Raw genomic sequence first — 16,005 nt, 5'->3', positions numbered from 1 at the left:
TGCCCTGTACTGTATAGATTAGATTAGTGACTGCAGGCAGAGGACCTCCCTCTAATATCTCTATCCTGCCCTGTACTGTATAGATTAGATTACTGACTGCAGGTGGAGGACCTCCCTGTAATAACTCTATCCTGCCCTGCCCTGTACTGTATAGATTAGATTAGTGACTGCAGGCGGAGGACCTCCCTGTAATAACTCTATCCTGCTCTGTATAGACACTAGATTACTGACTGCAGGCGGAGGACCTCCCTCTAATATCTCTATCCTGCCCTGTACTGTATAGATTAGATTACTGACTGCAGGCGGAGGACCTCCCTCTAATATCTCTATCCTGCCCTGTACTGTATAGATTAAATTACTGACTGCAGGTGGAGGACCTCCCTGTAATAACTCTATCCTGCCCTGCCCTGTACTGTATAGATTAGATTAGTGACTGCAGGCGGAGGACCTCCCTGTAATAACTCTATCCTGCTCTGTATAGACACTAGATTACTGACTGCAGGCGGAGGACCTCCCTCTAATATCTCTATCCTGCCCTGTACTGTATAGATTAGATTACTGACTGCAGGCGGAGGACCTCCCTGTAATATCTCTATCCTGCCCTGTACTGTATAGATTAGATTAGTGACTGCAGGCGGAGGACCTCTGTATGCCTCTCTATAGCCGGCAGCGCTAGGACCCAGGAGGATGCAGGCACGTCTGGCGGAAGATATAGTCACAGAGCGCACAGGCTTCCTTCCTATTCTTAGGGGTCGGGATGGCTGCTCTGGTGGAAGATGTGGCTAGCGCCTCCAGTTACCGGGACTTCCAGCTGGAGCACTTTCACCTGGAGCTGCAGGTGGACATGGAAGCCCGGAAGCTGCGGGGCAGTGAGCGGCTGGAGCTGCGCGTTCTCTCGGAGACTCCTGAGCTGCGGCTGGACTCCTTCAGCAGCCTCCAGGTTCAGGGAGTGTGGCAGGAGGCGGCTGCCGGGCAGCGGAAGGAGCTGTCCTGGGAGGAGAAGCCGTTCAGCAGCTATGGCAGCGCGCTGGTCATCCGGCTGCCCGAGGCTTTCACCGCCGGAGCTCCCGTGGTGGTCACCGTGGAGTACGAGGTCGGGGACAACCCTGGGGTGAGACGTCTGCGCTGTCCTCGGGGACGCGTCCTGTGGGGTTGTCCTGCGCTGGACAGACCCTGGATGGCACCTACTTTGCCCACTGCTTCCACCACGTAGTGATTGGCACCTAGTATTTGCCCTAGTCTTCCGCCATGTAGGGGCTGGCCCCCGGCCTTTGCCCCCTTATGTTGCACCCTGTGGGGGCCGGCCTTTGCCCCCTTATGTTGCACCCTGTGGGGGCCGGCCTTTGCCCCCTTATGTTGCACCCTGTGGGGGCCGGCCTTTGCCCCCTTATGTTGCACCCTGTGGGGGCCGGCCTTTGCCCCCTTATGTTGCACCCTGTGGGGGCCGGCCTTTGCCCCCTTATGTTGCACCCTGTGGGGGCCGGCCTTTGCCCCCTTATGTTGCACCCTGTGGGGGCCGGCCTTTGCCCCCTTATGTTGCACCCTGTGGGGGCCGGCCTTTGCCCCCTTATGTTGCACCCTGTGGGGGCCGGCCTTTGCCCCCTTATGTTGCACCCTGTGGGGGCCGGCCTTTGCCCCCTTATGTTGCACCCTGTGGGGGCCGGCCTTTGCCCCCTTATGTTGCACCCTGTGGGGGCCGGCCTTTGCCCCCTTATGTTGCACCCTGTGGGGGCCGGCCTTTGCCCCCTTATGTTGCACCCTGTGGGGGCCGGCCTTTGCCCCCTTATGTTGCACCCTGTGGGGGCCGGCCTTTGCCCCCTTATGCACTGTGACTCTCGGCACTTTTGCTGATTTGACTCTTCAGTGAGTTCCTTGGTTCTTGTCACTCTCTCTTTAGTTGGATATTACGACCTCTGGACTGAAGTGGAGCTGGTGATTACTAATGCACACGTCTAGATTTCTCATCGCACTATTAGATTGCTTTTACTGGCCACATCTTTTTCCTCCGAGCCCTTTCTGGCCACACTCACATGTCAGTATTCTGCCTAAGTATCTGTAAGCCAAAATCAGGAGAGGAAAAGTATAATGGAACCACGAGCACCACTTCTTGATTTATTTCCCCCACTCCTGGGGTAATACTGCTCCTGACGGAAGTCCAGCGATCTCCTCACCCCCCACTCCTGGGCTAATACTGCTCCTGGCGTAAGTCCAGCGATCTCCCCACCCCCCCTCCTGGGGTAATACTGCGCCTGGCGTAAGTCCAGCGATCTCCCCACCCCCCACTCCTGGGGTAATACTGCTCCTGACGGAAGTCCAGCGATCTCCCCACCCCCCCCCTCCTGGGCTAATACTGCTCCTGGCGTAAGTCCAGCGATCTCCCCACCCCCCCCTCCTGGGGTAATACTGCGCCTGGCGTAAGTCCAGCGATCTCCCCACCCCCCACTCCTGGGGTAATACTGCTCCTGACGGAAGTCCAGCGATCTCCCCACCCCCCCCTCCTGGGGTAATACTGCTCCTGGCGTAAGTCCAGCGATCTCCCCACCCCCCCCCTCCTGGGCTAATACTGCTCCTGGCGTAAGTCCAGCGATCTCCTCACCCCCCACTCCTGGGCTAATACTGCTCCTGACGGAAGTCCAGCGATCTCCCCACCCCCCCCCTCCTGGGCTAATACTGCTCCTGGCGTAAGTCCAGCGATCTCCCCACCCCCCCCTCCTGGGGTAATACTGCTCCTGACGGAAGTCCAGCGATCTCCCCACCCCCCCCTCCTGGGGTAATACTGCTCCTGGCGTAAGTCCAGCGATCTCCCCACCCCCCCCCTCCTGGGGTAATACTGCTCCTGACGGAAGTCCAGCGATCTCCCCACCCCCCACTCCTGGGGTAATACTGCTCCTGGCGTAAGTCCAGCGATCTCCCCACCCCCCCCCTCCTGGGGTAATACTGCTCCTGACGGAAGTCCAGCGATCTCCCCACCCCCCCCCTCCTGGGCTAATACTGCTCCTGGCGTAAGTCCAGCGATCTCCCCACCCCCCCCCTCCTGGGGTAATACTGCTCCTGACGGAAGTCCAGCGATCTCCCCACCCCCCCCTCCTGGGCTAATACTGCTCCTGGCGTAAGTCCAGCGATCTCCTCACCCCCCCCTCCTGGGCTAATACTGCTCCTGGCGTAAGTCCAGCGATCTCCCCACCCCCCCCCTCCTGGGGTAATACTGCTCCTGACGGAAGTCCAGCGATCTCCCCACCCCCCCCCCTCCTGGGGTAATACTGCTCCTGACGGAAGTCCAGCGATCTCCCCACCCCCCACTCCTGGGGTAATACTGCTCCTGACGGAAGTCCAGCGATCTCCCCACCCCCCCCCCCCTCCTGGGGTAATACTGCTCCTGGCGTAAGTCCAGCGATCTCCCCACCCCCCCCCTCCTGGGGTAATACTGCTCCTGACGTGAGTCCAGCGATCTCCCCACCCCCCCCCTCCTGGGGTAATACTGCTCCTGACGGAAGTCCAGCGATCTCCCCACCCCCCCCTCCTGGGGTAATACTGCTCCTGGCGTAAGTCCAGCGATCTCCCCACCCCCCCCCCTCCTGGGGTAATACTGCTCCTGGCGTAAGTCCAGCGATCTCCCCACCCCCCCCCTCCTGGGGTAATACTGCTCCTGGCGTAAGTCCAGCGATCTCCCCACCCCCCACTCCTGGGGTAATACTGCTCCTGACGGAAGTCCAGCGATCTCCCCACCCCCCCACTCCTGGGGTAATACTGCTCCTGACGGAAGTCCAGCGATCTCCCCACCCCCCCACTCCTGGGGTAATACTGCTCCTGACGGAAGTCCAGCGATCTCCCCACCCCCCCACTCCTGGGGTAATACTGCTCCTGACGGAAGTCCAGCGATCTCCCCACCCCCCCACTCCTGGGGTAATACTGCTCCTGACGGAAGTCCAGCGATCTCCCCACCCCCCCACTCCTGGGGTAATACTGCTCCTGACGGAAGTCCAGCGATCTCCCCACCCCCCCACTCCTGGGGTAATACTGCTCCTGACGGAAGTCCAGCGATCTCCCCACCCCCCCACTCCTGGGGTAATACTGCTCCTGACGGAAGTCCAGCGATCTCCCCACCCCCCCACTCCTGGGGTAATACTGCTCCTGATGGAAGTCCAGCGATCTCCCCACCCCCCCCTCCTGGGGTAATACTGCTCCTGACGGAAGTCCAGCGATCTCCCCACCGGGTGCACAGGTGTCACCATCTGTGTCCGGCCTCATTCACTGCTGTGTTGCACTTCCATGTTGTATCATGGATTCAGCACATGTGCCACCTTTGTGCTGTACGTATTTGAAGCATCACTCCAGTGTGGTGTTTATTTTATTTCCCCCTGAGTGGTCTATTAAATCCAAGTCCCCTGCCCCCTGTATTGCACTCGCCCTCTGGCAGCTTCATCTTCAGTCACTGCTGCTCTGGTCGGTGTCCTGTGATTTGTGACCTGCCGGCCGCTCCAGTCTTTAATTGGTACATCTCTATGAGAGCCTTGTTCTGGCTGTCATAGACATGCACTGGGAGATTTGGATGAAACCTCTGACTTATGGCCAGTCAGAAATTACAGGCACAAGATGGCGCTGTGGGACAAAATAAGCATGAACATGCCGGAGGGCGACTATAATTCCAGGGGCTAGGGATTTGCATTTAAAACCGTACTACAGTGCTGAAAAACAAAACGCTGGTGTGCTGCTGTAACATTTCAACGGATAAGAGAAGGCATGCGATTTATCCATCCGAGAAAAGCACTGGTAACGCTGACGGTAAAGGTGGACACACGGACCGTACACTCACACCTGTACCATTTTTGTGTTTTTTCACGTTTTAAAGGCATACGTGTGAATGAGGCCTTATTGAGAAGTGATGAAACATCCAGCTCCCGCAATCCAATAAATCCAAAATGGCATTATTGCTCTCTACGTGCCAGCAGCCTACAAAGGGGACGGCAGCAGAGCAGGACCCGGGCCTGGCTGCCTGGAGCGGTGACCTGCAAGAATAAGACCATCCTGTTGGGGTACACCGTGGCATGGCTTTTACGCTTTCATCAATCGTGTCAACTAAGGCTGCTTTCACACATCCGGTTTTTGCTGTGCGGCACAACACGGCGCATTGCTGGAAAACCGCATCCGTTTTTTTTTTTTTTTGCCGCCGGGTGCGATTTTTCCACATACTTTTATTAGCGCCGGATTGTGCCGCATGGCCTTGCGTTGCGTCCGTTTTTTGCCGGATGTGGCTTATTTAGCCGATGCGGCGGCCAGATGGAACGTTCAAGTGAACGTTTTTGTCTCCGGCGAAAAAAAACGCATCGCGCCGGCTCCGACGCGATGCGACGCAATTTACAATGCAAGCCTATGGACGCCAGATGCGGCGTCCTGCGGCAAAAACATGTCCGGGTGCGGTTTTTTGCACTGCGCATGCTCAGTAACAAGCTGCATCTGTCAAACGGACAGGCCGCTTGGAAAAACTTATGCAACGGATCCGTTTTTTTCGCCGCTTCAGTTGCATAGGTTTTTGAGCCGCACTGCAATAAACCGGATGTGTGAAAGCAGCCTAAGTGCCCTGTTACTTGCATGTATTCTTCCAGTTTACTCACTGCAGGGTATTTGTTGCTCTGTTTTTATCCCTGATTCTCTCTATTGACACCAGCATGTGATCAGGTTATCCCTGTACTGACACACTTGGCATCCTGTTGGTTACTCACCAAGACCTACTCTTCAGGGCTACGAATCATATGGGTGTGAATATGTCTGTCCACTAGTATAGTATACACTTCTACTATCCCCGTGCATAAGTCATTAAAGGGGTATTGCCATCTCCAAGGTGTAGTGGGTGTAATAATATAAGCAAATACCTTCCCTTAGAGATGTAGTATGGTTCTGATTGGCCATGTCTCTTACCTCATGTTTAGGGCAGTAGCTAATGTATGCATGGTTATGACCACCCATATACTGACAGTGGTTTTAACCATGAATACCTAAGCTACTCTAATGCCCTGCACATGTAGTAAGCCACATCACTAATCCGGAGGACTATATTTCATAATGTAATTGTAAAATAGGACTAATTTATTCAAACCATGGCTCATAATTTCGAAACGAAAGCAAAAGTAGCACTCTGCCATCTGACCCCACTGTTAAGCTAGGACCTCCTGGTGTGTACAGGTAATTGAACTGGTCCATCTGCTAGAAAGATGACACAAAGACTGAGCACTGTATATACCAAAAGCTGAGGCGCGTCAATTGTATCCTCTTCAGAGTCAGCTCTACCTTGCTTCAAAAGATTGCAACTAGACTCCTCGGAGCCGATGTCTCGTTAGGACTATTGCGGTGTTTCTGGCAGGCATAGTTATGGGAGATATATCTTCGGCACCATGATGTACTGGTGAAGCTAATGCTCCTACGCACAGCACTGAGGCCTGCCTATGAGCTTCAAATCAAAAGCCAGGAGATGGAAGCAATATATACTGATTTTACATGCTTTCGGATGTTATGCTGGGCATGCTCAGTAAAACATGACGGATTTCTGCACTGGAATCTGTCACGTAACGCAGGATAACTGAATCCTACACCATTGACTTACATTATGCCTCCTGACGTATTCCAACGGAATCCTGCGGGGTTTGATTGTGGTGTTTTTTTGTTTTTGTTTTTTTTTTCCCCGCAACAAAAAAGGTTGAATGCTGCGTCCCTCCCGCCCGACTGTCAGTCAGTAAACGACTGATGCGCCGCGCGGCGGATGCTACGCGGGTCATCAGTTACATTCCGCCGCTCATACAAGTCTATGGGAAACAACAGAATCCACCAAACTGATTGCGTTGTTTATCAGAGCAGCGGATTGTGACTGATCCTAAACGGAAATGTGAACATAGCCCAAACAGCACTGTTCCGGGTCTTTTGATGTATGTTTTTTGTTTTCTAAATTGCAGTTTATAATGTAAGTTGACTTCATGTTTGTTTCTTTTTTTTTCTAGGTATGTTGGTTAGAGCCTGAACAGACAGCTGGAAAGAAAAAGCCGTACTTATATACACAGGGTCAAGCCGTATTAAATCGCTGCTTTTTTCCTTGTTTTGATACACCTGCTGTGAAAAGCACTTACTCTGCAAATGTCAAGGCAAGTATGTGATGAAATGTAGGAGGCGAATGAGCTACTATTAATACTACTTTATATCTGTCTTCTCTCCCTCTTGCTTCCCCCATATTTTGATCAGTTCTCATGCTCCATGACATGTTATGGCTTCAAACAATCACCAAGTTGTGCGGTGCCCATAGCGGTCTTCATGTTGCATATGAAGGCATACAGAACTTTTCTTGTTTTGTCCCCCCCCCACTTTCCTTTTCCTGTGGTGAGAATGTGATGCTTGCCCCAGTTTGTATTTTTATTCTTTTTGTCACATAGCTTCCAGATGGCTTTACAGCAGTCATGAGTGCTGATATCTGGGATTGCCAAGGTGAGACGACTTCTTTTAAAATGACCCATCCAATTCCTTCTTACCTTGTCGCCCTGGTCGTTGGGGATATAGTGTCTGCAGAAGTTGGACCAAGGTTAGTTACATTATATATATATATATATATATATATATATATATATATATATATATATATATATATATATATATATATATATATATATATATATATATATATATATATATATATATATATATATATATATATATATATATATATATATATATATATATATATATATTATATAGGTTTTTGGGGGTTTTGAATTGTATCCCTTTTTGGTTAATCTTGTACATCTTTTTACTCTTAGGAGCAGGGTTTGGGCAGAACCATGCGTAATTCAGGCTGCCAAAAAGGAGTATGATGGCGTAATAGAAGAATTCTTAACTGTAGGGGAGAAACTCTTTGGCCCATATGTTTGGGGAAGGTAAGCTTAGCTCCTCAAATATTTATAAAGGTAAACGATTGTTCAGATTCTGCTCTAGTCTTACAATGGTCTATATGGTAATTGCACGTTCTGCTGTCATGACATGAGTGCCGAAAGTATAAAAACTGCCAAATTTTAACAAGGCATTGCAAATGTTAGAATTCCAAATGTTATAGTCATTGTGAAATTTTTTAAATGTCCTGAGCAACTTCTTTAAAAGGTAACAGAGGAAAACTAGCCATCTGAAATGTAAAGCAAAACAAACACCTCCATATAACCAGCATATAATTTACATTATGGTGAAATAAGGCTCACGGTTGTTGTAGAACCCTTCTGTTCGGAGCTTGAGTACAGGCTGTACTACAGCCCGGATGAACAGCTAATAAAGAGAATTAAGAAGTAATTGTGCCCTATTGCAGTCCCTAAGTGGTTTCACCCACTTCATTACCCTTGTCATGCTGGATATCACACAGCAGGCATGGCCATGCTCAGCAGCTGGGTCGACGCACACAGTCATGTAAAGACCATGCCGGCCTGGCTGATTAAAGCAATATAAAACGGGTGCAGTTTATAAAAGTTGCTATGATAACCATAGTAAGTACACCAAAATCAAGCATGTGAAAGTATGGTGGCTAAAGTGACAGGAAAAAAACCTATAAGGAATGCTATGTAACCAAACATGAGATAAAAAGTAGGGTTTTTTTTTTTGTTTTTTTTGTTTTTAAATGTAAGTAGGCCACACAGGGTAACAGACACAGCAGGAGGCTAAAAATGCACAACAAAGCGTTAATAAATTGGTAATAACACTGTTATTTATTATAGCGCCATTTATTCCATGGCACTTTATTATACTTGTCCCTACTATGTATACCCCTTTTTGACATATCATAAAACAAGGCATAAACTGGTACAGGAGGGGAGAGGACCCTGTCTGCGAGGGCTCTGTCTACAAGGGATGGGTGAGGATACAGTAGGTGAGGGTAGAGCTGGTTGTGCGGCGCTATATCAGACTGAGGGTTTCCGCAGGTTGTAGGCTTTTCAGAAGAGTTGGGTCTTCAGGTTGCTTTTTGAAGCTTATCAGACGCTCGCCTTTCTTGAAATGTTGTGGTAGAGCATTCCAGAGTTTGGGGGAGGCACCGGAGAAATCTTTGATGTGGTGGTGGGAAGAGGAGATGAGAAGGAGATATTGTGAGGATCGATGGTTACGTGAAGATAAGTACCAAGAGACTAGGTCACATTTGTAGGGCGGAGACAGGTTGTGGATGGCTTTGTAGGTCATGGTTCGGAATTTGAACTAGTCGTTGGGCAATGGGAAGCCAGTGTAGGGATTAACGAGAGGAGAGGTCAGGGAGTAACTGGGAGACGGGGGATTAGTCAGGCAGCATAGTGTAGAATAGATTGTAGGGGTGCAAGACTGTTAGGCCTTCTGCCCACGGGAGCTTGCTTCTGCGGATTTTGCCACGGAAAACCTGCGGATTTATCTGGATGTTCCAGATAAATCCGCAGGTTTCAGCATGTACAGACACTCCCCATGTTATCCTATGGGACATATGGAGTGTCTGTGTCCACGCTGCGGAATGTGCGGTTGCGGAATATACTGCGGATATCCCACAGCCGCACATAACTGCATGTCAATTATTCCTGCGATATTACGTGCAGAAATCCCCTGCCTTGGTCCCACACTTACCTGCCTTGATAGCAGACACCCGGTCATTTTCCCTCGGTACACAGGAGCAGGAAGGAGGAGCTGGGCGGGGCCTGCACGAGCTCCGATCATGTGACAGCTGGAGCTAGTTCAGGCCCACCCACCTTCTCCTTCAGTGTAAACACGGCCGGAGACGGAGAGAAGTGCTGCGTGATGGAGGTATGACCGCCCCGATCACTCAGCACTTGTTCTGCATTGAGGATGCAGTGCCGAAGCCATGGTACTGTATCCTCAATGCAGAATGCCCGCACCATATCCGCAGGACATTCCGCAAATAAACCACAGCATGTAAACAGACAAAGTTGTGCTGCGGTTTTCTGGGAGATCCTGCGGATATAACCGCAGGACACTTTTCCCCGTGGGCACATAGCCTTAGAAGGCAGGCCACAGAGCAGGAGGTTGCAATAGTCCAGGTGGGAGATAAGGCCATACACTAGGGTTTTTGCAGCTTCTTGGGAAAGAAATGTACGAATCTGGGAAATATTTTTGAGTTAGAGGTGAAGAACTCTTGGATGTGTGGCTTGAAAGAGTGAGCAGAGTCTACAGTTATTCCCAGGCAGCAGCATGTGGGACTGGGGAAAGTGAGCAGCCATTGGCTTGGATGGATAGGTCAGTTGGGGGGTTGAGTGAGGAGGAGGAGGAGGAAAGATAATGAATTCTGTTTTGTCATGTTCAGCTTTAATAACAAACTGACTGTTAATCAGCATATAGCAGCAAGATCATCAATAGGCAATTTATCCATACAAAGTGAAACAAAATACAGTTAAAGTGCAAGTTGCAAAGAAACCCTATAATTTAGAAGGCTTGTGCCAAAACACATGTTGAGATCACAACTAGTTGAGCAGTAGCCTCTAACGTTGTATTTGTTCATCATTCTATGTTATTACACTTATTCATCTTGATTATTTGGGTACCATCATCTTCTTGGATACTTGACCTAAATTTATGTGGTTTCTTTGCAACTTGCACTTTGTAGCCAGGGCTGTGGAGTCTGAGTCGGAGCTCATTTTGGTGGAGTCTGAGTCGGTATAAAATGCTCCGACTCCTAAAATATATAATAAATTGGGGACAGTAGTGCAATGCAGAATGTGCTGAATATTTTACTAAATAATATTTAGCATAATGCTTATATTTAAGTGAAAAATTTATTGTACTACAATGTGATCAGACATTAATTATTTTTATGATACAATAATCAAGATATTTAGATAGAACATAAAATATATTTATTGGAATACAACTCTACAACACAAAAAACTAAAATTGTAAATATGTAATACAATATATATATATATTATACACACAAGTTATATATGTAATCAACTGTATATTACATATTTACAATTTATTACATTTTTTTTTTGTTAAGTTGTATCCAATAAATATATTTTATGTTCTATACAATAATCAATATATTTGGATCATAAAAATTATTAAATGTCTGATGTTCACATACACATGTTCATGTACTACAATACATTTTTCACCTAACTATAAGCAATATATGTAGGAGTCGGAGTCGGTGCAAGAGAAATTGAGGAGTCTGAGTCGAAGGTTTGGCTTACTGACTCCACAGCCCTGTTTGTAGCTACATTTTGTTGCACTTTGTTCACTTGCTTATTCATGGTCTTGTTGCTTTTCAATCTGCTCTTTATGCTAATTGCCGCATTGGTTTATTGTATGTTGTTCTAAATTTGTTCATTCTTTATGCATTTTACCCTCCTAAGGTGTATGTCACCATCTTTTGTGTGACCTATTCATTTTTAAACTTTTTTGATATGAAGGAATATAAATGATCACTTTTTATCTCAAGTTTGGCTGCATACCGGTAAAGCAGTAGGTGGAATCAGAAGCTATGAGACCGCCTGAGTGTGTGTGTGTGTGTATATAGATATAGATATATATGTTATGATATAATTTACTTTAAATTTAAATATAATTTAAATTATGCGTTTTTGCATGTGTCTTTATCTAATAAAAATTATTTCACAGATCAACAGACAGTTGAATATTTCAGGCCATAGGCATCCTATTAGCACATCTATAATCCTAAAACACTCCCAAGGGCGACTTCACTTTTTTCCAGCAGTGCTATATGGTTCCAGCATGATTGATACCTCACTAAACTGGGATCGACATGCATGCAAGTTTTCTTGAAAGGAAATAGTAGGTAGCGTGCCACAGCAAATATATAATTTTTGGGGTGTGTGTGTGTGTACTGTATATAGGGGGGGAAAAAAAAATATTAGGAACTGATCATGTCCCCAAACGCTGTTCTCCTTCAGAAGTGGTGTTAATCCACAGGATCTTCCAGCTCCCTTGCTGAAGCACGCCTACCTGGAGAAAATTTACTTAATTCCATAGAAGTCATAGAGGCAGGATGACACAGCTACTGTCGCTGCTCAGTAAGCAGTGTCTCGACCATGACAATTTGATACCATGACAATTTGATAGCCAGCCTCATTCAGAAGCCCATTTTTCATGGACAAGTGCTATCCCTTTTACAGAACATGTACACATTATAGTCTGTGGGGCTGTATTTGAAGGGCTGAGAGGAGTGATGTACTATGCCATTGTCAGCACAGTTAGTCCTCCTTTTCAGTCTAATCCCACTTGACTGTGACATAACTGGTGGCCTGCCGGGGATGGTAAGACCAGAGTCCAGACATAGCCTCAGTTTTTTTACACTGTCGAAGTTCCCACCACTGCTCCACCACTTGTGCACAGAAAGGCTAGTAAGAATTTCTAGCCCCATATACATTAGATCAGTGTCTGCTGTGCAATTGTTCAACTGCAATCTTATCCAGCTTGCCCATACATGAATATAAAGTTGAGTGAGTATTATTGGATTTTCTGAAACTCCTGTCAGAGGAGTCTGGAAGTGTCTATCTTGTCACCAAATAAAATGATCAGTCATTAAAAATCCAATAGGTCAGATCCTTCTCTCACCCAACATCGTCTAAGAGTTGCGAGGCCCCCCATAAACACAGTTGGCCATCCTGTCAATAATTGCGGCTTCATTTGACTTTAGTTTAATATGTATTAGGTGGCTTTAGAATAAGATTGCAGGCAGGATCAGCCCAGGAGATAGTATAAGCCAGTCACAGTAGAGGTAACATGTCCTCCAGTGTTCTTCCTTATTCTATACAGTGCCATTCCTTTTTTATTTTATTTTTTTTTTCCTCTCTCGAAGGCCCTGTGCGCACTAAAAAAATGGAATTTTCTTAAGAAAATTCTGCACCCTCTGAAAGATTACCGCACCTGCGTTAAAAAAACGCACCCGAAAACCGCATGTGGTTTTTCCATTGGTTGGTACCGGTGTTTTTATACATTCAATCCAATAAAGCATGTTGGGGGGGGGGGGGGGGGATTTCCTTCTTCTTAGATAGATTAGATCGATAGATGATGGATGGAAGAGGGCTAGGTTGATAGATCAGAAATAAAAGTTGCAATATGTGTCCCCCCAACAGTATGTGTGATAGAGCAGTCTATTACCACTTGTGAGGCCCTGAAGTTCTCGCGAGCGGTAATGTGTTGACATCTCCGATCGTGAGAAATGACCTGGAGTTACCCATGCAGCCTCGTTCGTTCACGGAATGAGACTGCATTGAGTACTATGTCTCAGAGGTCGCTGGATCAGTATGCAAGCGTTGTGGGACCTCGTGGATTATGCCGGACCTGGAGGGGTATTTGGGGATTTTAATAAAGTGGTGACTGAGGGTCTTTTTGGTTTTCTTTCAAATAAAGGATTTTTCGGTGTGTGTGTGTGTGTACTTGTTTTGCTATACTTGTGGGGACATGGACCTGAATACACACCAACAGTGTGGGGACCTCTGTCTTCGTGGGGACCAAAAATCAGGTCCCCACAAAGCTGCCAATGCTAATCAATGGAGAAGACCTTGTTTATACACCTAGCATCAAAATCTCAAGTGTCCTCTTTATACACATATATAAGAGAAAGTGTGTATGAGTGTGTATGAGTGCGTGTGCTCAATGTGTGTACACTCCCTCTCTGGTGCCTTTGTGGTACTGCAAGCTGATACACACTTCAGAAAAGCCTCAAGATTCCACCTCTGGCAAACCGAGGTACTGCAGGCTCTCACACAAATTTGTTTAAAGTGTGTTGTGGGGACACAGATACAGGCTTGGTCATATGACTTAGCAGTAGTGGTGTGCAGGGTCTTAGCAGTAGTGGTGTACAGGGTCTTAGCAGTAAAGAGTATTCCATATTTCTGCCAGATACAGACAGAGATATTGAAATCTGAAAAAAGAGACTTCTGCTCATTGAAGGTAAGAACTGCTCACATAGGGTTCAACTCCACAGCAAACAACTCTCTATTTTATGCTGTATGTTGCTCTTTATATGTTTGGGGTGACTGCACATAGGGTTGCATAATGTGGATTATGAATATAAGTGTACACAAGGCTCGTAATGTGGATGATGAGGGATAGATATCCCACATACCCAGCTTTCCAGTAACTGTACTGAGCAAGAGACATGGGGAATGAACATGATATATGTACAGTATATAGTGTAATGGATATACAGTATCCCACATACCCAGCTTTCCAGTAACTGTACTGAGCAAGAGACATGGGGAATGAGCATAATATATGTACAGTATACAGTGTAATGGATATACAGTATCCCACATACCCAGCTTTCCAGTAACTGTACTGAGCAAGAGACATGGGGAATGAGCATAATATATGTACAGTATACAGTGTAATGGATATACAGTATCCCACATACCCAGCTTTCCAGTAACTGTACTGAGCAAGAGACATGGGGAATGAACATAATATATGTACAGTATACAGTGTAATGGATATACAGTATCCCACATACCCAGCTTTCCAGTAACTTTCCTGAGCAAGAGAGATGGGGAATGAACATGATATATATACAGTATACAGTGTAATGGATATATCCCACATACCCAGCTTTCCAGTAACTGTACTGAGCAAGAGACATGGGGAATGAACATGATATATGTACAGTATACAGTGTAATGGATATACAGTATCCCACATACCCAGCTTTCCAGTAACTGTACTGAGCAAGAGACATGGGGAATGAACATGATATATGTACAGTATACAGTGTAATGGATATATCCCACATACCCAGCTTTCCAGTAACTGTACTGAGCAAGAGATGGGGAATGAACATAATATATGTACAGTATACAGTGTAATGGATGTACAGTATCCCACATACCCAGCTTTCCAGTAACTGTACTGAGCAAGAGACATGGGGAATGAACATGATATATGTACAGTATACAGTGTAATGGATATATCCCACATACCCAGCTTTCCAGGAACTGTACTGAGCAAGAGACATGGGGAATGAACATGATATATGAACAGTATACAGTGTAATGGATATACAGTATCCCACATACCCAGCTTTCCAGTAACTGTACTGAGCAAGAGACATGGGGAATGAACATGATATATGTACAGTATACAGTGTAATATATCCTAAATACCCAGCTTTCCAGTAACTTTCCTGAGCAAGAGACATGGGGAATGAGCATAATATATGTACAGTATACAGTGTAATGGATATACAGTATCCCACAAACCCAGCTTTCCAGTAACTGTACTGAGCAAGAGACATGGGGAATGAACATGATATATGTACAGTATACAATGTAATGGATATATCCCACATACCCAGCTTTCCAGTAACTTTCCTGAGCAAGAGACATGGGGAATGAACATAATATATATACAGTATACAGTGTAATGGATATATCCCACATACCCAGCTTTCCAGTAACTGTACTGAGCAAGAGACATGGGGAATGAACATAATATATGTATAGTATACAGTGTAATGGATATACAGTATCCCACATACCCAGCTTTCCAGTAACTGTACTGAGCAAGAGAGATGGGGAATGAACATAATATATGTACAGTATACAGTGTAATGGATATATCCCACAAACCCAGCTTTCCAGTAACTGTACTGAGCAAGAGACATGGGGAATGAACATAATATATGTACAGTACAGTGTAATGGATATATCCCACATACCCAGCTTTCCAGTAACTGTACTGAGCAAGAGACATGGGGAATGAACATGATATATGTACAGTATACAGTGTAATGGATATATCCCACAAACCCAGCTTTCCAGGAACTGTACTGAGCAAGAAACATGGGGAATGAACATGATATATGTACAGTATACAGTGTAATGGATATACAGTTTCCCACATACCCAGCTTTCCAGGAACTGTACTGAGCAAGAGACATGGGGAATGAACATGATATATGTACAGTATGCAGTGTAATGGATATACAGTATCCCACATACCCAGCTTTCCAGTAACTGTACTGAGCAAGAGACATGGGGAATGAACATGATATAT

At 46.6% G+C, this 16,005-nt stretch overlaps 1 protein-coding gene across 1 annotated transcript in view; it reads left to right on the top strand.

Annotated features, from left to right (window-relative positions):
- Positions 1-703: 703 nt before the first annotated feature.
- The window catches only part of RNPEP (arginyl aminopeptidase), a 100,016-nt gene continuing 84,714 nt past the window's right edge, over positions 704-16,005 (top strand). The window contains exons 1-4 of the mRNA XM_075333799.1: positions 704-1,111; positions 6,990-7,130; positions 7,416-7,561; positions 7,797-7,913. Of these exons, the coding sequence (XP_075189914.1) occupies positions 758-1,111; positions 6,990-7,130; positions 7,416-7,561; positions 7,797-7,913 (758 nt within the window). The 5' untranslated portion in view covers positions 704-757. The remainder of the gene's footprint in view (positions 1,112-6,989; positions 7,131-7,415; positions 7,562-7,796; positions 7,914-16,005) is intronic.

Source organism: Anomaloglossus baeobatrachus, chromosome 2 (assembly GCF_048569485.1).
Source record: "Anomaloglossus baeobatrachus isolate aAnoBae1 chromosome 2, aAnoBae1.hap1, whole genome shotgun sequence".
In the NCBI taxonomy this organism is placed as follows: Eukaryota; Metazoa; Chordata; class Amphibia; order Anura; family Aromobatidae; genus Anomaloglossus; species Anomaloglossus baeobatrachus.
The sequence above is the reverse complement of the archived record's forward strand: the minus strand, read 5'-3'. Positions and strand labels throughout refer to the sequence as shown.